At 39.1% G+C, this 26,767-nt stretch overlaps 1 protein-coding gene across 1 annotated transcript in view; it reads right to left on the bottom strand.

The window, feature by feature from the left end:
• The window catches only part of LOC150084014 (protein kinase C-like), a 77,755-nt gene that overhangs the window by 36,832 nt on the left and 14,156 nt on the right, over positions 1-26,767 (bottom strand). Inside the window, exons 2-3 of the mRNA XM_090374988.1 lie at positions 25,954-26,008; positions 13,943-14,102 (exon numbers count right to left, since the gene is read on the bottom strand). Coding sequence (XP_090231114.1) covers positions 13,943-14,102; positions 25,954-26,008 — 215 coding nt within the window. The remainder of the gene's footprint in view (positions 1-13,942; positions 14,103-25,953; positions 26,009-26,767) is intronic.

Here is a 26,767-nt window from a genome sequence, read left to right as displayed (position 1 = left end):
TAGTTCAGCCTTAAATTTATTTAAACTATCGACTTCCACAAGAACAAATAGAAATCTGTTCCAGCAATCACCTGCCCACTGACTGACTAAAGGCAAACTTCAGCACATCTATTCTACAACTGTCTTCCCTCAATTTGAATCTATGCCCCCTCAGGTTCTTAATCTCAGCAAGTGGAAGATACCCATCAGCATTGAGACTGCTCAAATCATTCAAGACCTTGTACACCTCAATCAGATCACCTTGCAGGTGCTTAGTCTCCAGATGCTGAAACAGACAGAATTTAAGCCTCTCCTGATAAGAGAACCCCTTTGTTCCTCTCACCAATCTTGCTGTCATTCTCTGTACTCATTCTAGCAACTCTACATCCTTCCTAAAATGAGGCCTCCAAGCCTGTAGGCAGTACTCAAGGCGTGGCCTGACCACTACCTTATACAAAGGGATAATCACCTCCTTGTCTCTGCTAGCAAAATTCCTATATATCATTGACCTGCTCTAGTCTAGTCGCCATGACCTGCTCAGAGAACTTCACATCCGACGGCACAATTACCCCCAGGTCTTTCTTCATTCTCCACCTCCTTGAGTGTAGTATCACACAGTTGTTACGTTTCTATTGGGTTACTGCTACCCATATGCAGTACTTTGCAATTGTCAATATTAAACTTCAGTTGTCACTTCTTAGCCCATCTACCTAACTTTTCTAGATCCTATTGCAGTAGCATACTGTCTTTACTATCATTAACAAAACTGCCAACCTTTGCATCATCTGCAAACTTGTACATTAACCCTGATATACCTTCATAAATATCATTAATAAATATAGAAAACAACAATGGGCCCAGCACCGAACCCAGGGGGACTCCACTAAAAACATTAGTCCACACAAAGAAGTGTCCATTTATTACCAGTCTCTGCTGTCTCCCACTCAACCAATCTTTTATCCATTGTAGAACTTGCCCTTAATGTCATACTGCTCCAATTTGTACAGCGGTCTTCCATGTGTAACAGTATCAAAAGCTTTCCTGAGTCCAAGTATATGATATCAAAATTATTTTTTGCATCTAGTTCCTTTGTGACCACATCATAATACCCAATCAGATTGGTCACACAAGACTTCCCCTTAACAAATGCATTCTGTGTCTGAACTATTACTCCAGTCTTGTCTTGGTGATCCTGTATCATTTCTTTAACCAGTGACTCCATTATTTTCCCCGGAACAGAAGTTAAACCAACAGGTCTATAATTATTTGTTGTGTCATGCTCTGAACCCCCCTTTGTGAATTGGAGAAACATTTGCACATCTCCAGTCGATGGGGACCTCCTCTGAGTCCACGGAAGCTTTCATAATTATGGCTAAGAGTTTGCTTATTTCCATCGCTGCCTCCTTCAATATAACTGATTAGATTCCATCTGCCCCCAGGTGCCTTTTTTTATGTTTAACTTCAACAACTTCTCCTCCACTTTGCACTCCGTTATTACAAAATCATTTAGCACCCTGTTAGAGTTAATAAACTTCTGTCCTCCCCTTCCTTATAGAATTCCTCATGTGTGAATGTAGATGAAAAATACTCATTCAGTTATGTCAGCTATCTAAGCAGAATCACCAACAGTTGAACCACCAACATCAAGTGGAGCAATCTGATTCATCGCCTTCCTTCTAGAGTTATGTAAGTAAAGAAGTCTTTGTTGGTTTTTTTTACATCCTTTTCCAAAGATTTCTCTTAATCAGCCTTCGCTTGCCTAACCTCCTTTGTGACTTGATTACAGACTAGCTTATATCTACCATAGGTTTCTGTGTCACCTGCTAATTTATATGCATCCCATGCATTTTTCTTCTTTGCCACGAGCCTCATTAGTTCATTTGTACATCCATTTAGGCCTAAATGGATGTACAAATGAAACTAAGAAATACTGTTGGTATGAAAAGCCTAGTAGCTTCCAAGATTAGGCCTCCCATTTAGAATTCACTGTTTTTAACGTCATCAGTTGATCCCACTGTATTGAATTCAAAAACTGAACAGTATTTTTACCACTGTAGTCACCTTCACAAAAACAAAAACCCTTCCCTTGATGGTAGTTACATCTTTAAGTAAATCCGACATCAGTAGACTGTGATCACAGTCACCTAGTGGTTCCTTTATCTGCAAATTCCTAATGCATGCGTCATCACCGTTGATAATCAGATAAAGAGTATTACCCTCTCTGGTTGCTCCCTTGAACATGTTGCTGTAGAAAACAATCCTCCAATAACTACACAAAAGTCTTGCTAGTGTGCAAGTGACCAACCCACAAGTTCCAATCAATATCTGGAAAGTTAAAATCCCCTATTAGAAGACATTCTGATTTCCTGGCCCACTCTATTTTTCTGCACAATTATTCGTTGTACTTATCAGAGTCATTAGGCCTATAACACACTCCTACTCTCATTTTCCCTTTTCCAGTGTTTATGTCACACCAAACAGACTCAACATTGCACTGTCCATCCATGTCAACTGGATGCACTTTGTTAGATTTAATGTGTTTCTTAACAGAAAAACCCCTCCACCCTTCCTACCCTGTCTATCCTTCCTGTACACATTGTACTCAGCAAATTCCAATTCTGCACTTATATCTGTGTGACACCATGTCTCTAATATCCCAACAATATCTGCCTTTGATGCCTTGATCAGCACTTCAAATTCATAAAATTACATCACTATGCACTCAATAATCAGGTCAGAGAGTCATATAGTAGTAATAAGCAGATTGGTTGAGAGAAAGGACATTATCAATAAACATGAACATAATAATAGCTTATTCTAGGTTCTTTTCATAATGGCGCAAGTAGATAGGCCACTGCATATGAACTGCTAGTATCCATAGCTTGCTATGTTCCTACCTAGAATGAAGCCCATTCCCAAGAGTTATTTTTTTTTATGAAAACTCCAAACACGAGAGGTATTAGAACCTAGAGTACTTAGTACTGTGCTTGAGTTGGAGATTGAGAAGATGAAAGAAGATATTTGTTGACATTAAACTTGAACTTCTGTAGACTGTAATTTTCTGTAGACTGTAGACTGTAATTTTCAGGACATACGTACGAAGGTTGTTTCAGAAAATGGCAGTTGAATGAGTAAACGAGGAATATGAAAAGTTCGTTCTGTGAGTTTGAAATTGGATGTTGGCAGATGGTGGCACATGTTTGGACTGTTTTGAAAGAGAGAGTAGGAATTATAGAAGTGAATTCAGAAAAACAGTGTCCGTGGAAGTATCTGTAGAAAAGGCATGCAGCAGAAACAGTAGGTCTATGAGACAGAGAGTGGAGAGACTCTGTTAGAGATGAATCATGAATTAACCTAATTGCCCTCTTCTGAATGGAATCTAGAAGCCTGAGAGGTTTTTGTGGGCACCACCCCAGTGGGGAAAAAATATTCCATGGCAGTGTGGATTTGCGATTTGTACAGAGTGAACAACTGTTTGGAAGATGTGTAATGCCGAGAGCAAAAGAGAAAACCAAGTTTTTTAGATGCAGAGGAAGCAATATTTGTAATGTGCTTGTGCCAAGATAGAAGTCAGGGTAATCCCCAAAAGAGATATATCATCTTGTTTACAAATCGGAGTGTCACCAAAGATAAGCATAGGAGCAGAAGAATCCTTTTTGTGAGATATAAGACAGGACTGAGTTTAGAAGGATTGAAATCAACCAAGTTGTCTTTGCCCCACTGGAGAACCACTTGAAGATCGGCATTTAAGGAATTGGTAGGGGATATTCGAGAAGTTGAAGCTGACTGAGCAGGGAAACATTTCTCAAAATGGAAAGTGGAAGGCAATGTGCTCTCATCGGCAAAACTATGGATAGGATTTCCCGTCAATGAAAGAAGGTTATTAATATACAAGAGGAAAATAGTGAGGGAAAGAAATGAACCTTGGGGGGACACCAGCATTAGTGGAGAAGTTAGAAGACAGAGAGCCATCTATCATCACCCTCAGTGAGTAGTCAGAGAGAAAACTGGATAACAAATTACAAAAAACAGTTGGCAAACTGTAAGATGGAAGCTAGTTTAGAAGACCTTTATGCCAAACAGGATTGTAAGCCTTTGAGATGTCAAGAGCAAACTGCTTGTGTTTCACCAAACTTTTCCATTTAATTTGTCCATAAATGGGTAACATAAGCCAGAATGTCACCAGTGGATCGACACTGACGGAATTCATACTGGCGATCATTGATCAGACGCAAGGTTTCAGGGTAGTATAAGAGTTAGCGGTTCATTGATTTCACCATTACTTTAGAAAGAGTAGAAGTAATTGCAATGGGATGATAATTGGATGGGAGGGATTTGTCACTCTTTTTAGGAACTGGCTGGATATGAGCAAATCCAAGCAGAAAGAAAAACACCTTTGGAATAAGAAAGTGAAAAAAAAGTGGCAAAAAACAGGAGTAATTTCAGGAGCACAGGTTTTGAGAACAAATAGAGAAATACCATCAGGACCTGGAGCTTTCTTAGCATCAAGATTCGTCAAAATCCTTCTCACATCCTTTTGACGGAAGACCACAGGAGTCATTGAATGGAGCATGTTGGGAATGGTGGGAGGCGTTTTACCAAGGTCATTAAATACACGAGTTGGAAGAAAAATGGGACGCTAGCAGATCATATGCAGGTTATATGCACCATTCTTCCCTTGAACAGCCCCAGCACATTTATTGCAAAACCAAGGTTTATATAAAGGGCGAGATTTTAAAGTGGAGTGTGGGATAAAGGATTCCATTCCTACAAAAATAATTTTACTGATACAATCTGAGCAAATGGTGACATCAGAAGTTCTGAAACAGTAATCCAACCAAGGAAAAGAAATCTTGCAGGTCATCCCATTTTGCATTGTTGTAATGATAAACAACACGAGGTTGGGAATAGCCATGAGATATAGGCTCCATTGGAGAAGGGACAATCCCCAAGTTGTGATCTGAGGTGCCTAAAGGACCACTCACTTCGACTGTGTACTTAGAAGGGCTGTTTGTGAGAAAACGATCAAGAGTGTTGGCTGTATGGTTAGAATTGTCTGGTATTCTTGTAGGTAAATGAACAATCTGTGCAAGGTCATTAGTAATTGAAAAAGCCTCAGCATATCAACCAGCTTGGTTGGTGTGACTAGAAAACGGAAGCCAGCTGGAGTTGTGAACATTAAAATCACCAAGGAAAATTACCTCACTGTTAGGAAAGTTGGACTGGAGAAAAAGTCAATCTACAAAGAGAGAAAGTCAAAGAGTTCCGAGTGATTAGTGGAGTTGGGAGAACAGTAGAGACAACAGATGAATTTCACACAATGAGATAGAGAGATTTTAAGCCAGAGAAGATCTTAAAGAGGAGATTCCAAATAACCAAGTCTTTGACAGGGAATATCAGAACAGACATATGCATGAGTACCACCTTTGAGGCGAAAGGAATCATACAGCAAATAATTTTGGCAACTGAGATGAACAGTAGTTGAATCAACCGATAACTGAGATTCATCAGAAAAAGCACATGGGGTTTGACAGACTGCAAGTGGAAATGGCCATCGCTGAGATTAGAACTGAGACCACGTATATTTGTGAGACGAACTAGGAAGTGTTTGGGAGGTTTAGATCTTTTCGTAGATAAGCTTACTCTATTAGTTTTACAATTCATGGTGTATTCATTGGGGGGGGGGGGGCATGTGTATGAAGTAATGAAATTTTTGGATATGGCGCACACATGGCAAGAATATGTCCAGCTCATTGACAGAACATGACCTCAACAATGCCTTCCACTTACACACTACTTTGACTCTCTCCAATCACTATCTGGCAGATTGTTATTGTTATTTTTGGTTTTTAGGAGCATTAGTAACTAAGGTCATATTGCTCCAGGGATATGTGGTGATCATTCCCTGACAGTTCCTCCATATCTGGTGGTCACAAGCTTGAACCACAGTCTAATCAAGAAGCGTGTGCTATGCACTGCTGCTCCTGCCCACCTACCTGACTACGGAGGCGCCTATCTGGCAGAGTAGAGGTAACAAGATTATACACTAGCTGATCCAGAAGGTCTCCTAAAGAGTTACCAATAAGTTCAATCCGATGTACTAACTAGCGGCTGGCCTGCAAACACAGTTTTGGAGCTATACTCTCGAAATGTAAGGAAGACTAGATCTCGCCATGATCTCTATCACAGCCTCAAAAGTCATCAGTCATACTGCATGATGGAAGAGATGGGGAAGGGTTTATCGGAATTTAGCTCTGGAGACTAAACATGGGTTACACCACTTCAAGCCTCCAATAAGCAAAGTGGCGGTACTGCACCGGTTGATGAGAGTCATCTACCACCTAGTATTGCCTGGTAACACAGAAGGGCGGCATTCCTCGAGGTGTGGCACCCCTGCTCACGTTGGTTCACACCCGGGTGGTCACCCACAATGTGCTTGTGCATGGGGATTATACCCAGGATTACTAACAATCTCACCGTCATGAAGGTGCAAGCAGAGGATTTGGCTGTCACAGACCGTCCGGACTTTGCCGAAATTGGGTCCACTTGACTTGAGTGTCACCCGAATATCATTTCCATCAGCGTTTTAGACTCCCAGGTAGCAAGTACAGCTTGTCTGGAATATCTGAGAGAATGTCTGTGGCAACCTCAAGGACCATATAAAACTGTATATAAAATAAAAAAAACTTTTATTGCTAAAAGTTTGCTATTATGAAAGTAAAATTTTCCTCCACCGATATGCTGATTTGCCACCAGTGTGTTGATCAAGCAATCTTCACCAATTTGAACAGCCCTGCCTTGAATAAATAATGAGAAACCACTTCTACTCATACTCATTATTTAAGTTATTTCGCAAGTTAATGCTTTCAGGAACATGTATATCTATGTTTTTTATATGTGATTCTGGAATACTTGTGTAGGTTTTGAAGGTTGCTTCAATGTGTGTCTATTAATATACAAATTGCTTTGAAATTTTTCCAGCATATTATGACATCTCTTGTATGTGTTTCCAACTAATTGTAGACAGTTTATAATAGAAGGCAGCATGAAAATTGATCTAAAAGTTCATAAAATCGAATCCACAGATACCTAAATACATGCAACAACAAAAAAGTAATAATGGGTTTTATTTGTGAATTTTTTATAATACTGTTAAATTCTGATTTGATTCTTAATAATTTTAATCTGCTGTTGGCAGAAAAAAAATCAAAACAAGAACAAATTAATATTTCAGAGCAGCATTAGGCATAAAGTTTTAATTTTTAAAAAATTCAAAAAAATCAGTGTACAGAGCTTACCTCTATTGGAAAGTGAATTTTGGCGAATTCACTTGCAAAAGGATTAAGTACACAGATGATGATAATTTACTAATTACTTATACAATGCACACTGCTTGTTCACTGTATTATGATCATGAATAATATTATCATTTGTATAATGTTATCACTTTTATGAGGTTCTAAACAGCTGTATATGAATATGTAGAAAAAATGTTTATCATAATCAGCACTTTTTTGCTTCATTGCAATTTATACATGTGCAGTGCAAGTGATTATGTAACATCCTGATTTGGTCTTGAAATCCGATACATTATGTGTCTAGTTACTGCTGTTGTTTCATACAGTTCATATGGTTGTAAGTGTTGTTACTCTGTGAAAGAAAGTTGTGTATCTGTACTCCTACCAATGTGACTCCTACAGTAGAACTTTAACCCTTTTCTAATTCTTGATTTTAATGTTTTCTTTATTTATTTTTAATGGTTTGTAATAACATTATAACAGTTTCATTTTTATTAATGACTTTCTCAAAGAAATAGTGGATAGTCAAAGTATTTTATATTGCTTGATCTTAACGCTTTCTTACTATCCCTTCCAGCTTGTTATGTACGTTTCCACTCTACATCAATAAACAATGCTGAATTATAATAATAATAATTGATTATTATTAATCAATTAAGCAGTGTCCCGTAGTGATCACAATACATGGCATCCATATTTGAGAAATGAAGGATACTGCCTCTTAAAAACATATCTATTAATACATAATCATTGTTTTCTTCAATTTTTGCCAATTTTTATCAGTCACCAATGCAGCATAGAGGTATCTCATTTTGCTCATCTTTACTATCTTTCAGATTTTTCTGGTGCTAACCAGATTATTATAAGACGCTCTTTTGATATTGTATATTAATTAACTTCCCATTTCTTATATAGATATAGATATTTAATTAATGATCAGTAACATTTAACTGAAATACAACAGCATTAATAACCACTAGCAATTTACACACACACACACACACACACACACACACACACACACACACACACACACACACACACACACACACACACACACACAAGGTGATTCTAAATTACTGTTGGGGTTTCCGTGGCTTATTATTTTCAAACTGGAAACAACAAAATAAAACTGCTTATGAAATATGAAAGTGTAACTCAAAAAGTTTATTTGGCAATGCTGTACTCACCGCATTGATGTCTGGGAGATATTGACGGCATTACTTCAAAATGGTGACTGTTCAAGAAAAGGCAATGTGCATACTTTGGTTTTTATCATAACGCAACGTCGTTATAGAACTCAGTATGGAAAAGATCCACCTTCAGATAATGCTATCCGACATTGGTTAAAGCAATTTCAATGGACTGGTAGTGTTCTGCACCAAAAAGAAGCGGGAAGACCAAGCACTTCGCAGGAAGATGTTCATGAAATCCATGAAGCGTTTTCTCGGAGCCCACAAAAATCAACTAAACAAGCTTCTTTGCAGTTAGGTATACCTCAAACAACTGTTGTTCATAACCTCCTTCGCCTCCATGCCTACAAACTGCAGACTGTGCAGGCTTTAAAGCTGAACGATAAACCCCGCTATTTCCAATTTGCCCAAGACATTTTGTCAAATGTTGAAGCTGATGAAAATTACCTTTGGAGACGGAGATTTAGTGATGTAGCAACGTTTTATGTATCAGGAAGGGAAAATCGTCATAACTGCAGAATATGAGGATCAGAAAACCCTTACGCCATTCGAGAATTCGAAAGAGACAGTCCAAAGGTCTGATGTGTTTTGTCGTGTTCGGAAGATTTGGGCCTTTTTCTTTGCGGAAAAAACAGTGACAGCAGTGACCTACCTGGACATGCTACAGCTGTATCTGTTACCCAGGTTGGAAAATCATCAGCCAAATGCAGTGTTCAAGCAAGATGGTGCACCGCCACATTGAGCTCTTATTGTCCGAGAATTTCTTGACATGTATTTTCCTGGATGCTGGGTTCGGCGTAGTGGACCGATTCCGTGGCCTCCGCACTCACCAGATCTTACGTTGATTGATTTCTTCCTGTGGGGATACGTGAAGGACACTGTATATCCTTAAATGAACTGAAGCTAAGAAATGTTGCTGTGATCGAAACAGTTACACAGCAAATTCTGGAGAACCCTTAGATGGAAATTGAATATCGCTTGGACATCTTACGTGCCATGAAAGGCGTGCATGTTGAAGTTGTTTAGCATTCTGCAGAATTGATTCTATAGGTAATAAAACTTGTTAAGTTGCACTTTCATATTCTGTAAGCAGTTTTATTTTTTGTTTCCAGTTTGAAAATTATAGGTCATGGAAACTCCGACAATATAGAATCACCCTGTATTTGCTATGCATTTAATGTGCACTGTTACTAATTTTAAACTTTATATAGTACTTTATTTGTAAAATAAAAGGTGAATATAAACTTAAGGGTGACTCCAGCCCAAAATGAACAAAAAAGTTTGTGAATGCATTGGCTGTAAAGTGTCCCCCCCCCTTCCAAGATGCAGTCCCTAAAGTTGAGTAAACTTTAGGAACTGCATTAGTTTAAAACACTAAAAAGGACTGGCTGGAAGTAAAGGTTGTTCACAAAAATGCCCACTGACAATTTCAACACAGGACTAAACCCATTTCAGTACGAGTTGCCAAGAACAATTGCAAACATCAAGGAATGGGATGATAGAGGAACGACCCTACTCCACTTGACAGCAATGTCCAATCTAGAACAGACCAGTCTTCGAGTGTCTCCACAGATAAAAACTGAATTATTAAGAGTGCTGAATATGGACGCAATTTCACAGATCCAGCTCTTTTAATCCATTTGTCTGGTGTTCAGGACATAGTGACCAAACTAAAGTGCACTAGAGATTCATCGTGAATAAACCATATGCTCCAAAATATTTGCTTGTCCATCTCCTGTCAGCCTCTGCAACAACACAAGGGCCAACCAAGCCATCACTGACTATTCAAACCCAGACATTTATAATGAACTAACAATCACTAAGGGGGCATAAATTGAAATTGAGGAAGGACAGAGGTAGAATAGATGTGTGGAAATTTGCCTTTAGCCAGCGGGTGGTTCTTCTTCTTCTTCTTTGGTCCTTAGCTGGCAGCTGGGGGAGGCGGTTGGCCACTCAACCAGTATGCTGCTGTAGGTGCCGCAGGGTTTCGGACTTGCTCTGTGATGTTCTTCCATACCTTACGATCCGTGGCTTCAGTCCTGGCCTGGTTAAGGTCGAGACGTCGGCTCTTCAAGTCATCTTCCACTTGCTTGGCCCACGTTTTCCTAGGCGCGGTCCGTTGGATGCTCCATTGGGTGGGTCGTTGTCTCCAAAGGAGCGTGGATGGTATTCTGTTCGTGCCCATTCTACATACGTGGCCAAACCATCTGAGCCTTCGCTTCTGGATTTGGTCGGCAATGGTTGGTTGCTGTTGGCATCTGGCGCGGATGGTATCATTAGTGATGCGGTCGCGAAGAGAGATGCCCAAGATCTGCCGCAGGCATCGCATTTGGAATACCTCAAGTTTGTTCAAATCTAACTTGAGACAAATCCATGTTTCCGATCCGTAAAGAAGAATGGGCAGGATCAAAGTCCGGAAGAGTCGGATTTTAGTCTTTGTGGAAATGTTGGTCCTCTTCCACAGACACCATTTGAGCGAGGCGAACGCAGTGGCCGCCTGTCCAATTCTGCTGTGGATTTCCATGGTGGATGCAACTTTCTTCTCCTGGACCAGCGACCCAAGGTATTTAAAGTCCTGCACTTGCTCGATCTGGACGCCTTCGAGATAGATGGTGGCTTGCGACCCATCTGTTGTCAGGGCCTTTGTCTTACCAGCATTGATCTTCAAACCGTATGGCCGGGCAATGCGGGCAATGTTGTAGAGGATGTCCGTGGCTTCAGCGTCGTTACCGGCAAGGATAGCACTATCATCAGCAAACATCAGGTCAGTCACATAGTGATCCTTGTCATATTGTATGCCCTGTCTGTTTCTGAATGCTTGCCTCATAAAGGCGTCGACCACGATGTTGAAAAGCAACGGGGAGGCTACATCCCCTTGGCGGACTCCAGTTTGGATGGTAAATTCCTCAGATAAATCGTTCTGGATGCGCACCTGGCTGGTTAAACCGTTGTATGCAGTTTGGAGGAGTGTGATGACTTTTCGAGGTACATGTTCAACCTCTAGTAGTTTCCATAAGGCAGGCCGGTGGACACAGTCGAAAGCAGACTTAAAGTCAATGAAAACAATGACGGTTCGCTGTCCACACCGGATCCTCTCCTCCATCAGCTGACGAATGGCAAAGATTTGATCACAGCATCCTCGCCCGGGTCTAAATCCTGCCTGTTCTTCTCGACTGGTTTGCTCGCGATGTTTTTGCAGTCTTGACTGGATGATCTTCATAAAGACCTTTCCGATGATGGAAAGGAGGCTGATGCCACGGTAGTTCTTGCAGTCCCGGTTATCACCTTTCTTGTGGATCGGTACGATAATGGCTTTCCTCCAAGTTAACGGAATTTGTTCAGTGCACCAGATGGTTTTGAGGAGTGAGTGTAGTCGGCGAAGCAGTACATCTCCCCCGGCTTTGATCGCTTCTGTGGTGACTTGGTCCACTCCTGGTGCCTGCCATTCTTCAGGGATTGTATGGCTGCTTTCACTTCTTCTACTGTAGGCTCAACATCGACCATGGAGACCTCAGGGGGGTCGATCGAGAGTGCTGTTGCTGGCGGTCCCTGAGATGGGTCGTGATTATACAAAGCTTTGAAGAATTCACTCCACAGTTGCAGGCGTTCGGATGGTGATCGCACGAAGGTCCCATCAGCATTCTTGATGTTGTCACTAGTCAATTTGGTCTTTCCACTCAGACATCTGAGGGTGCGGTAGAGAGTGCGGTACTCGTTTTTGGACGCCGCCACTTCAAGATCGTCTGCCACTTGGTTCCAGTATGCTTCTCTTTCTGCTGTCATTCTTTGTCGGACTTCTCGGTTTAGCTGCCGGTACCGTTCAAAGTCGACCAACTTTGCCTGTTTCCGTTTGTCCACGAGGTCGAGGCACTCGTCTGATATCCATGGTTGCGTTCAACGTCGGGCAGGTGGACATAGGGGCTTGGCACATTCCAGGATGGCATCAGAGATCTGCTTTTCTTCTTCATTTATATCCTCGGGCACAGCCAGCATCTCGAAGCGGTTGGATAGGGCGATCTGATATGCCTGTTTGTTGGCAGCATTCATTAGCTGCCTCCAGTCCAGCTTGGCTGACCGAGATGATCTTTTTGCATGCCGTAATTTGAGCTGCACCTTAGCCCGGATGAGGTAGTGATCAGATCCGCAATCAGGTCCCCTCATGGCACGAACGTCCATGAGTGATGAGCGAAATCTGGCATTGATCAAAATGTAGTCCAGGATTGCTGAGTCCTTGCCAGATGGATTTCGCCATGTAAGTTGATGTTTTTGAGGGTGCTGGAAATGGCTGTTTCCAATGATCAGGTTGTTAGATGCGGCAAAGGACAACAAACGTAAGCCGTTGTCATTGATCTTCCCATGGCCAAACTTGCCCATTGTTGTTTCCCAACCAGATCTGTCCACGCCAATATGGGCATTAAAGTCCCCTGCGAGGATGATCACTTCTGTCTGCGGAATTGAATCCAGCGTATGTTGGAGCTGGTTGTAGAAGTCATTCTTGGTCGGGTCCAGGCTAGTCTCAGCGGGTGGTTAATTGCTGGAACAAACTTCCATCTGTCGTTGTGGAAGTTGATAGGTTAAATAAATTTAAGGAGAAACTGGACAAATATTTAGAGGGGATTGTTTTGTAATTTTTTTTTTTTTTTTTGGCGGATGCTGCATAAGCTCATACGCTTGCTTTCTTGCATCACATGCCACCACCACTACTACTACTACTACTAACAAAATTCTTGGGAAAGATAATTCTGAAGTCACAGCTTGAACCTGTTGCAGTGGAATAGAAATAACAAATGTTCAAAGAAAACTCACCATAGTGTTGTTTGTAATGTGTTTATCTGCAATATTCTTAGTACACATATTCATACTAGCAATATTCTTAGTTACCATTCCATCATCATTTATCACAAAAAGAATTAGTTCCCTATTGTTGACTGTAACATTACTATCAAGGATCAAACCTGCCAGTTTCTCTAAAATGCTTATTTATATGATAAAATACCTTACATTAGGGAGATGTTAAAGTGGAAACTTTTCTTGGTACAGGCCTTTTGCCTCCACACAATTACCTTTTGCAAGTCCATATCTAAAACCACTCATACCAGCATTCATTCAAAGAATACTGATATGGGTCATTCTGTTTAATAACCATTTGCAACCTTACAATCAGTAAGACTGTAACATCTTAAAATGAGATAAATTTAGTGGGACTGTCTATGACTCGAGAATTCAAATTATTGATGAAGCTTTCACTCAACTTTCAGAGAATTGTTTTTGCATCTCAGAAGAGGACCCTTTAGAACCAGTGCATACATGGACTTTTCTGTTTTCGTGTGTACCTTTTCAGAATAATTCTGTATGTTAAAATTCTGTATGATATGACATACACATATATACTTATTCAAACAAGCAATAACACAAACAAAACTGATTACAATATAATATCAATGAATATTCACATAATACAAGATGACATACCATATAAATTCCCGACAGTGGGAACAAAATGTTGGCTGCCTAAGAAGAGTGGCCATAAACTTATGTCCGTTGACCTGATGAACACGTCGCCGCATAGCACCTCTACGACGATTAAGACCTTGCCTTTCTTTGAACACTTTGGGTTTTTTAGATCCATTTTCTGGAAAATTATTTTGCATGAATTAACTTGAATTGTTTTTAAGGAAATAAAATTATGGTCAAAAAACATTTAAAATTTTAAAAGTTTAAACCATTCTATAAAACACCACCTCATAATAAAAATAGCAACTTATAACTTCACTAATTTGTCTCTTCATATGCGTGCGCGCGCACACACAAACAAACACGCATGCATGCGCGCACACCGCTTTATTCAATATTATTGACAGTAATTTTAAATGTAATGTAAGCTCAACACAGGATATTCATAAGCCAGTATATAACTATGAATATGTATAGTTACACATGATTATACATGTGCATTTGATTACTTTAAATGTTATCTTCAATATCAAGTGACTATGCCCACAGAACTGATGAGAAGGAATTTATTACTGAAAATAACATGCTTTTAAAATTTATTTTCAATTTCTGTTAATCTAAAATTGTACGTTTTAAATTCTGCAACAGCCATCAAATGGAAAGAGAAATATGACATACCGCATGAATTTTTTGCAGAGGAAGTTACAAGTTAAATACGCTTTCATCATGTAGTTTTGTATTCTCAAATACTATTAGGTATCACCAGGAGTCTTGAAACACACTAAAATCTGTTCCAAACTTAGCCAAATCCATTTGCAGGCTTACATATTTTTCAGGAAATTTAATCTCTAGCATTTTTCCCAATCTAAAACCATACTCTCTCGAACTGCAAGCCCAACATTTATTCTCACAACCTTTCAAATAGTTTCCTAATACTAGCCGCAACACCACTGTTGCCAGTATTAAGGAAATTACTATTATGTTGGTCTACATGATGAAACACATTAACAGATTTTCTGGGTTTTTGAAAGACTTCATACATAAGCCATTTTCCATTCTCTAGGAAACACTCCTCCTTTTAAACATGCATTAAATAACCCCAGCAACACATTGGGTCATATCTGAAAGATTCTCTTTGCTACAACAGTCTTGAGTAAATCAATTACAGGGGCCTTCCCTGACTTCATTCTAGATATAGCATCTTCTAATTCCATTATATGAAAATTTAATTTCATAAAATGCACAAAATTCCAAATTTCTTTTTGTTCCTCGCTCTCATCCTCAATAGGTATAATCTTATTTAAAATAACACTGATTTCACTCCAGGGAATCATTATCCTGCTCAACCAGAGCCAAATGATAAATCACTCCAACCTTAATTTTATCCCTTACTATTTTATACACTATATTCCAAGGAAGTTATCCTTACCTTATTCCTCAACAAAATTTTTTCTAGTATCTCTCTCTAACATACTCCATACCATATGTTTTATATACTTCCTTTAAAGCTTGTATCACACTTATCACCCCCATTTGCCCTTTGATGCTGTAACTCTCGCTCTTAAGGTATCTAATTCTCCATTCCACCATGCATCAGAGCCAGAACTAGACAATCCTACACATGGGGCAAAAGTGTTATAAGTATGCCCCCATTATATGCAGATAGTCAATCTTTCAGTAGTGTAGCTAGGGTCATTGACGCCCAACAATCAGGGACAGCAGGGGCAACACATCTTCCTGGTGTCCCTGATTGTGATAGATAATTCCTTCAATTTCAGCCCCTGAAGCTCGGCACTTGAGGGAAATTTTCCCCCTCTGCAACCCCTCTTGCTACGCCTCTGCAATCTTTATGAATTTATAAAAATTTCTATTGCAATGGTCTACAATTTGCATATATTTATTAATAAAATAATTTAAATAATAAAATGAATACAACAAAACAAAAATATCAAAGAAAAAGAAACTTACAAATATTCATTTAGATCTACAGAGAATTTAATTTTATATAAACTGCAAAGAAATTATAAAAGCAGACAGTTTATGTTTATGTATCTAGTATAAAATCATAGAAACAAAATATTGTGAAATATAGTACTTTTAACATTATAACATACACTAAAAATATGCAATGAAAGTGTATTATTTTAATTGAATTTTTCTCGCTTTGAAGGACCTTTTACAAGAAACTACTGTTACAGGCAGGGTAAGAAAAATTCATAGCGCTTATTTCTATATTTAGATAAGGTTCTATTAGACAATACTCATGAATGAATTGGAGAAGTTGTAAAGGGGTTACAGATTTTATATCCTGCAGAATTGATAAAACATGATTTTTCAAATATCTGTTAAAATATCAACAGATATTTAAAAAACTGTTTGCCCTCCAGTGCTAACCACTGGAGGACAAACCAAAAAGCTCAGAGGTGTGACGTCACAAAACGGGCCATACTTTGTAAAAGTGTGTAATTGGAGTTTCTCTGTTATTTTCGAAATTTATAAAACACATTTCCTCCCTGATATTTTTTTCTGTAAGTGATTATAAATCCAGAATTTATAATTTTTTTTCACTTTCACAAAATCACAAATATTTCTGGAATCATAAGTAGCTCATACAAAGATAATGCGGTATTTCTTTTAATAAAATTTTTATTTTTATTTTAAACAAAAAACACAAGTTGACCAGAAGCTATTATCCGTGTCGGGAATATACGCCTTAATCTTTTGACTGGCTACAGAAAGCAGTTGACTAGCATGACTTCTCGGTATGTGAAATAGGTGGCTGCATACCTCTTACGTTCCACTTACATTGTGGAATGGTAATCCCTCTTTAACCCTTAATTTGCACTTTCTAATTGCTTAAATTGCCTAAAGGCAGGAGATGGAAACAAAGAATACAAAGTTAAGTCTCTCGTAACCCATTCATTATAGGGAAAAATTTCTTCATTCTACAGAAACTTTTAAATGTAATTACCAAAAGCAATTCAAAAAATTCGCTATAAAGTTCGTTAAATGCAGGTCTGACTGAAATTAAATAAAAAATTAAGAAAATTTAAAATATACAACTGGTCGGATGGGCCCTTAAATGCTGCACCTGCCCACTTGCCCCACCCTAGTTCCGGCTCTGCCAGGCATGGTCCTATTAAATTTTCTACTCTTTCTCATTGAAGCTTCTCTAGCTTTTCCTACCACTTTTGCTATTGTTTCCTAATATATTCTTGTGCTTCTAATAAAAGATCTTGATCCTCACTAATTTCTGCAACATCTACATTATCAAAAAGTTCCCATTTCATTATCCTAAATGAATACTTCTCCAATTTACATCTTCTGTTGACACATTATTCACATCAATGACCAGAAGTTGTCTATTCATCTCTATCTTTCCAGTTTTGAACTTTATCTAAAAAGAATGGACTCAAAGTCAAATCAATATTTTATTTGCCACTAATATTGCTATAAGTTGTTAACTGAACTTCCTGATTAACTACATACAAACCAGATAAACATAAGAACTCCATCATTTCTCCTTTCTCGCAAGTCTCTCACTGTACCACAAGCTGAACAAATCAGATTCCATAGATACGCATTTATTTGCATAATTATTTGTATAATTTCCTCCACTTTATTCACATTCTCATCAATCGATTCACTACATTAACAATACATATATGATGATAATCTTCCCAATACCAGTTGATACACAGCTCAGACACAGAAGTCTTGAAGTCTTGTCTAGATGATCCTGCAATGCTTCTTTAACCAGTGCTTCCATTAATTTCCCTGGAACAGAAGTTAAACTAACAGGTCTGTAATTACCTGTGTCTCCCTTTGATCCTCCTTTGTGGATTGGGGTCACATTTGCACATCTCAAGTACATGGGTACCTCCCCTGAGTCCAGGGAAGCTCTCATAATTATGGGTAAGGGTTTGCTTACTTTCTTTGCCACCTCCTTTAATATAACTGGATAGATTCCATCCACCCCAGGTGCCTTTCTTGTGTTTATCTTCAACAATTTCTCCTCCACTTTACTCTCAATTATTACAAGATTATCTAGCTTACTGCCAGAGTTGAATACACCTCTGTCATTCCCCTCCCTGAGTAACTCCTTATGTGTGAATGTCGATGCAAAATACTCATTTAATTTGTTAGCAACCTGAGCAGGATCATCAACAGATGAACTATCGATATCAAGTGGGCTACTCTGATTCATCCCCTTCCTTCTAAAGTTTACATAAGTAAATAACTCTTTGCTGTTTTTTTTTGCATCGTTTGCCACAGCTTTTTCGTAATCTGCCTTCGCCTGCCTAACCTCCTTTGTAACTTGATTACAGACCAACTTATATCTATCATAGGCTTCTGTGTCACAGCTGACCGGGCTAGCTTGGGTGGGTAAAGCGCCTGCCTGGCAACCCAAAGGTCGCGGGTTCGAATCCCGCCTCGGGCTTGGATCAAAGTACTGCAAAAAACCTTGGGAGGTGCACTATGGCCACAGAAGCCGATGCGCCAATAACTACCAAAAAAAAAAAAAAAAATTCTGTGTCACATGTTAATTTATATGTATCCCATGCATTTTTCTTCTCTGTCACATATCTAATTAGTTCATCTTAAATCCATTTAGGACTAAATTTGAAACAATATTTCTTAGTTGGTATGAAAATCCTAGTAGCTTCCAAGATTAATTCTTTGAATACTTTCCATTTTGAATTTGCTGTTAGTAACATCATCAGTTGGTTCCACCGTATAGAATTTAAATACTGTCTCAGACCACCATAGTCGCCTTTACGAAAGCAAAAACCCTTCCCTTTACCCTTGATGGCAGTTACCTCTGAGTAAATCCTACTTCAGCACACTGTGATCACTGCCACCTAGTAGATCCTTTATCTGCAGATTCTTGATGCATGAAGAATCACTACTAATAATCAGATCAAGAGTATTACTCTCTCTAGTTGCCTCCCGAACATGCTGCTGCTGCAGAAAACAATCATCCAATAAATCCACAAAAGCCTTGCTAGTGTGTGAGTGACTCAAAAATTCCAGTGTGACCAACTCAAAAATTCCGGGAAATTAAAATCCCCCATTATAAGACACACTAATTTACTGGCCCACTCTATTTCTCTGCACAACTGCTCATTATACTCATCAGATTCATTAGGCCTATAACACACATATACTATAATTTTTCCTTTCCCAGTACTTAGGTCACACCAAACAGACTCAACATTGCATTGTCCACCCACATCAAATAGATGCACTTCCTTAGATTTTATGTGTTTCTTAACTAATAGCATAACCCCTCCTCCCTTAGTGTCCTGTCTATCTTTTCTGTACACATTGTACTCCGCAAATTCCAGTTCTGCACTGCTTATGTCTGTGTGACACCATGTCTCTGATATCCCAACAATATCTGCCTTTGATGTTTTTACTAACACTTCAAGCTCATCGAATTTATTAACTATACTCCCAGCAGTCCTGGAAATTCCCATTGCCTTGCTTTCCAGGATGCTGCTCAATTGCATTTCAATAGAAGTGCAAGAATCACTTTTACCTCTGTCAGCGGCTACTGTTAATCTATTAGTCCATGTATCCTCCCAAGCTAGCAATTTTCTGACCCACCTAACTCTGCCTCGATAGCATAAGCAAATATTCTTGCACCCTTTCTATTTAAATTTATCCCATCCCTGTAGAAGCAGCCTCTCTTGTTAACAAGCACAGACCAGGCTGAGAAAAATTCTACCCCTTGAGCCTTGCACAATCTCTCCAGGACCGAACTGATCGATAAGGTTCTCATCATATACCCCTCCTATCGTGTCTGGGCAGAATTGCAAACACTTTCAAATTCAACCCTAATTCACGGCTTTTTTTCAGCATTGTTCTGTACCTGTTAAGTAACTCTGCCGGTCTCATACTCTTAATATCATTAGTGCCAATGTATACAACAATATCACTCTTTGTGCCCTTAAAGCACGATATCTGCCCTACAATGTCATCAACTTTTGCCTCTGGCAGACATACCCTGGTCCTGTTCCATCTATCCTTTTTGCAGAATATGTTCCCCGTTTCCCTGACAATACAGTCACCTACAACAATTAGTTCCTTTGGGACCAGTGCATTCTGCCTTGGGGGTTGCCGCTGTGTTGCATGATGTTCAAGTGCAAGCTCTGGCATTGATGTGGGCAGCTGAAAGCTTGATGGGCCCTTCAATTTAAATTCTTCGAAGGCATCCACCTTGTCCTTCAAGCTCTCATATAAGCCCATAACAATGCCGAGTTGGCACCTGATTTCCTCGCACTCCTTACATTGCGCACACACAAAGACATTCCCCTTGGCAATATCATGTCCCATTCCTTATTGCTCCACAAACATCAAACAAGCAGTGCATTTCAATAGACTGTGATTCAGAGGACAACTGCCCCCCCCCCCCTCAGTTCTCTCCTGAGCCACAAAACTTCCACTAGTTTGAGCCTTTTGCTTTGCTGCTCTGGTCATGATTTCTATTCAAGTTCAATGAAATTCCAATACAAAATATAACTTTAAAACTATAACCCAATGCAGTTATAACACTATATATATATGTATTTCGGTATTGAATATTATCTCCGAGTTACGTTATACGACTTTCTTATCCCTTGTCAACTTATGTGTATTAATTTTTGATGTTACGTTTGTAATAACTAGGTCACTATATTTATTTAGTTAAAAAAGTACAATTCAATTCACAATGAAATTTAATAAGTTTAATAAATTTTACTGATTAATTGATACTACTATACTCGCTATCTAGTTTTCCGTTAAACCTTACGCTAGCACACGTTGTATCTTATAACAATGGCGTCAAGTTATGAACAGTTAATCTACGGACACAAGGTATTATTTACATTCAAAATCACGCTATCTAAATTCCAAATAAACCACGGAGCTTGACTAGGTCTATAAGCTACTTATAGAAAATAATTTAATCTAACAATTAAGTCAATAAAGCGGCTAAGTATAATTAAAAACTTTTCGTTCGCGGGAGCTGCAAAACCTGTCCACACGTGGATTTGATACCTTTACCGATATTAAGTAATAACCTACAAAATCCCTATCTAAATTCAATTTAAACTAAAGTATTGTTACTAGGAATATAAAGCAACTCTAAAAAATAAATTAATATGTGCTAATTTAAGTCAATAAAAAAGCAAAAACTTCTCTATTTGCTGGAGCCATAAAAACTTAGCCTGTTCACATGTAGTCTCACACCCACTCTATTTCAGTAGTTTGTCTCATAGCTCCAGGACACTCTATGCAACAGTGATGTTTGTACGTGTCATTATTCTCCTCACCCTTTTTCAGATGAAATGCTAACATGATGGATACTAATCAATTTTCAATTAAAGAATTACTTGTTGTTGCAGCATATTTTCATGAAAGACACTTGTAAAACACTGATGGAGATTCAACATAATTGGAAAGAACAGTTGATAAATAAAAGGAAAGTTTCCCAGAACTGTAGTCTCAATTAACAAGTCCAAAGTATTCAAAGGGCACCTTCAAAACAATCAGCAATGGCACATTACACTAAAGGATGCACCACACGAAGGAGGAATCTTGTGCAATGATGATCATGGCTTGCGCACAGATGCTTTTGATTACTAATGCCTTACAATAAATAATAACAAGGCTGATAAACATAAAATAACAATAAACTTAAAACATATTTAAATTACAATGTACTGCATTGATTTAAGTGTCCTGAGACTTATGAAACAAACCATAGATGGGATTTCTAAACACAAGGATACTCTCCTCCCTAGTGGAGATAAAGCAGAAGATCTGGTAGAGATGAGAGGGTCTTCCCAAATGCATAATTTTTTCCCCTTCAGCTTTTTTTTTTTTTTTTACTTCACCTGTTCCTTTAAGTAATTTTGATGGGAAGCACACTTTAAACAAGGCTCTACTAAACTGAAATTTTAACATGAATCTTATATGCAAATTATGTAACTAGAATAAATGTAGAAAAGGCCAAGCGAAGTGGAAGGCTAAGAATCCCCCCCCCCAACTGTTGATCGATGAACTGCATATCCATTATGTCACAGACATTCTCTCAGATATGCCAGACATGCTGTACTTGCTACTGGGAGTCTAAAACGCTGATGCAACTGATATTCAGGTGACACTCAAGTCAAGTGGACCAATTTCGGCAAAGTCCGGACAGTCTGTGACAGCCAGATCCTCTGCTTGCACCTTCACGATGGTGGGACTGTTAGTAATCCTGGGTATAACTTCCATGCACAAGTACATGGTGGGTGACCACCCAGGTGTGAACCAACGTAAGCAAGGGTCGAGGTGTGGCGCCCATCCCACATGGAGGAATGCCACCCCCTCTATGTTAACAGGCAGGACTAGGTGGTAGGTTACTCATCAACCGGTGAAATACCATCACTTTGCTTATTGGAGGCTTGAAGTGGTGGAAACCATGTTTAGCGTCTAGAGCTACGTTCTGGTCAACCCTTCCCTATCTCTTCCATCATGCAGTATGATTGATGACTTTTGAGGTTATGACGAACGTCGTGGCGAGATCCAATATTCCTTACATTTCGAGGGTACAGCTCTAAAACGGTGTGTTCGCAGACCGGTCGCTAGTTAGTACACTGGACCGAACCTATTGGTAACTCTCTAGGAGGCTTCCAGATCAGCTAGTGTATAATCTTGCTACCTCTACTCTGCCAGATAGTGACTGGAGGGAGTCCGAGTAGTGTGTATGAGGGGAGCATTGTCGAGGCCACGTTATGTCAAGGATCTGGGTATATTCTTACCACGTGTAAGCCATATCCAAAAATTTCATTACTTCATACAGTATGTCCCACCCACTTTTTCTTACTATTGAATACACCATGAACTGTCAAATTAATAGAGTAAGCTTATCTGCGAAAAGATCTAAACCTCCTAAACACTTCCTAGTTCATTTCACAAATATACGTGGTCTCAATTCTAATCTCAATGATGTCCATTTCCACTTACAGTATGCCAAACCCCATGTACTTTTTATAACCGAATCTCAGTTATCGGTTGTTTCAACTACTGCTCATCTCAGTTGCCCAAATCATTCATTGTATGATTCCTTTCATCCCAAAGGTGGTACTTGTGCATATGTCCATTCTGATATTCCCTGTCAGAGACTTGGCAATTTGGAATCTCCTCTCTTTGATCTTCTCTGGCTTAAAATCTCTCTGCCTCATTGTGTCAAATTCATCTGTTGTCTCTACAGTTCTCCCAACTCCACTAATCACTTGGAGCTCTTTGACTTCCTCTCTTTGCAACTTGACTTTCTCCAGTCCAACTTTCCCAACAGTGAGGTAATTTTCCTTGGTGATTTCAAAGTTCACAACTCCAGCTGGCTTCCGTTTTCTAGTCACACCGACACAGCAAGTCGAGATGCTGAGGCTTTTGCAATTACTAATCACCTAGCACAGATTTTCATTTACCTACAAAAATACTGGACAATCCTAATCATACAGCCAATACGCTTGATCTTTTTCTCACAAACAACCCTTCTAAGTACATGGTCGAAGTGAGAGGTTCTTTTGGCACTTCAGATCACAACTTGGTGATTGTCTCTTCTCCAATGGAACCTTTATCTCATGGCCATTCCCAACCTCGTGTTGTTTGGCATTACAAGAATGCAAAATGGGATGACCTGCGAGACTTCTTTTCTTCTTTTCCTTGGTCGGATTACTGTCTCAAAACTTCTGATATCAACGTTTGCTCAGATCGTGTCGGTGCAATTATTCTTGCAGGAATGGAGTCCTTTATCCCACACTCCACTTTAAAATCTCGTCCTTTATCTAAACCTTGGTTTTCCAATAAATGTGCTAAGGCTGTTCAAGAGAAGAATGTTGCATATCGTAACTGGCTTGTTTAATTCTTCAGTTTCATTTTCTGCGTACACCAAAGCTCGCAACAATTGTAAAGCAGTTATTAATCAGTCCAAACTAGAGTTTGAACAGGCAAAGAGTAGAAAACTTGCTTCTTGCCCTAATGGTAGCCAAGCATTCTGGTCTCTTGCCAAAGCTATTGGCCGCAACTTTTGCCCATCTCTGCTCCCACCTCTGTCCAAACCAGATGGTTCTGTTGTCACTTCAGCCAAGGATGAAGCTGACCTGCTGGAATCCCATTTTTCTTCCAGCTCATGTATTAATGATCTTGGTAAAACACCTCCACACCATTCCCAACACGCTCCATTCAATGCCTCCTGTGGTCTTCCGTCAAAAGGATATCAGAAGGATTTTGATGAATCTCGATGCTAAGAAAGCCCCAGGTCCTGATGGTATTTCTCCACTTGTTCTCAAAACCTGTGCTCCTGAACTTACTCCTATTCTTTGCCACCTTTTTTTCACTTTCTTATTCCAAAGGTGTTTTTCCTTATGCTTGGAAATTTGCTGATATCCAGCCAGTTCCTAAAAAGGGTGACAAATCCCTCCCATCCAATTATCATCCCATTGCAATTACTTCTACTCTTTCTAAAGTAAGGGAGAAATCAATTAACCACCAACTCGTAAACTACCTAGAAACCTTCCGTCTGATCAACTATCGCCAGTACGGATTCCATCAGTGTCGATCCACTGGTGATATTCTGGCTTATGTTACCCAATTATGGACTAATTCAATGGAAGGGTTCAGTGAAACACAAGTAGTTGCTCTTGACATCTCAAAGGATTTTGATCATGTTTGGCATAAAGGTCTTCTAAATAAGCTTCCATCTTATGGTTTGCCAACTGTTTTTAGTAATTGGTTATGCAGTTTTCTCTCTGATCGCTCACTGAGGTTGATGGTAGATGGTTCTCTGTCTTCTAACTTCTCCACTAATTCCGGTGTCCCCCAAGATTCAGTTCTTTCCCCCACTCTTTTTCTCTTGTATATTAATGACCTTCTTCCATTGACTGGAAATCCTATCCATAGTTTTGCCGATGATAGCACATTGCATTCCACTTTCCATTTTGAGAAACCTTGTCCTGCTCAATCAGCTGCAACTTCTCGAAAATCTGCTACCAATTCCTTAAATGCCGATCTTCAGGTAATTCTCCAGTGGGGCAAAGACAACTTAGTTGATTTCCACCCCCTTCTAAAACTCAGTCTTGTCTTATATCTCGCCAAAAGGATTCTTCTGCTCCTATGCGTATCTTTAGTGACACTCCGATTTCTAGGCAAAATGATATATCTCTTTTGGGGATTACCCTGACTTCTAATCTCTCTTGGCACAAGCACATTACAAATATTGCTTCCTCTGCATCTAAAAAACTTGGTTTTCTCTTTCGTTCTCGGCGTTACTTTTCTTCCAAACAGCTGCTCACTCTGTATAAATCGCAAATCTGTCCTGCCATGGAATATTGTTCCCACATCTGGGGTGGTGCCCCCAAAACCTCTCTCAGGCTTCTTGATTCCATTCAGAAGAGGGCAGTTAGGTTAATTAATGATTCATCTCTAACAGAGTCTCTCCACTCGCTTTCTCATAGACGTACTGTTTCTGCTGCATGCCTCTTCTACAGATACTTCCATGGGCACTGTTCTTCTGAATTGGCTTCTATAATTCCCACTCTCTCTTTCAAAACAGTCCGAACACGTGCCGCCACCATCCATTTACTGTCCAACTTCAAACCCACAGAACCAACTTTTCATCTTCCTCATTTATTCATTCAACTGCCGTTTTCTGGAACAACCTTCCTTCATATGTTTTTCCTGAAAATTACAATCTGCAGAAATTCAAGTCCAATGTCAACAAACATCTTCTTTCGTCTTCTCAACCTCCAACCCAAGCACGGTACTAAGTACTATAGGTTCTAATACCTCTCGTGTTTGGGGTTCACATAAAAAAAAAAAAAAAAAAAGGTGGGGAAGACCAAGCGAAGTGGAAGGTTAAGAATTCCCTCCCAACTGTTGATCGATGAACTGCATATCCATTATGTTAATCACAAAACAGCTTTTAAAGACAATTAAATTTAAACCTGCATATCTATATATTAAATCTCAATTATCTTTCCAAAATTAATACATACCTTGTGGCTGTAACTCAAGAACCACGTGAATTTTTCCTCTGGGTTCCAAATCAATCTACAAACAAAAGTGAACATTATTTATAACTGTAAATCCTAAGAAAAATTTGAAAATTAATAAGAAGTAAATTTTATAAATGGATAAAACACTTTACATATTTATATTTCCAATAAAATTAGATAAATATTGAACACTTCTAGCAATATAAATAACTTCTTGTTTTGTTCAACAGAAAGAAAGCCTAAAATCTCTGCATAGAATTTAGTATACTTTTACAAACTACTGATAAGGCAAGGGTTTTCACTGCTCTACTCTTCGCTTTCCCCCTTTATACGTTTTTTTTTTTTTTTAACAAACTTGGAACTGTTTGTGGTAGTTATCACAGTATAGAGTGCTGATGCTATTATACCTAAGTGCATAAAAAAAAATGAATTCCCATTTATACTCCAGATGGCCAAATACAAAGTTAAGAACTTCATTATAATTGTTTTATTGCATCTTACTTACCAAGACAACTGCTTATTCTGGAAATGTAGATAGACTTCAGGAATGGTCAGAAAAATAGCAGCTATGCTTTAATCCAGCAAAGCTTAAGGTATTGCACCTGGGGAATAGTAACCCCAAAATAACTTATTCACTTCGAAGAGTTGAAATAAAGCCAGTATTGGAGGAAGGGCCTTGGGTATTATGATATGGCCAGAGATGAAGTTCTCCAAGCATTGCAGACTGGTTGCAAGGAAGGCCCATGGTGTCCTATTGATGATTAATCGAACAACTGCAAGTAGAGATAAGGACGTGATAATTAGTATTAGTATT

This window comes from Mastigoproctus giganteus, chromosome 6, assembly GCF_048544385.1.
Source record: "Mastigoproctus giganteus isolate SK-2022 chromosome 6, ASM4854438v1, whole genome shotgun sequence".
Classification (NCBI taxonomy): Eukaryota; Metazoa; Arthropoda; class Arachnida; order Uropygi; family Thelyphonidae; genus Mastigoproctus; species Mastigoproctus giganteus.
This window is presented reverse-complemented; position numbering and strand designations above follow the sequence as displayed.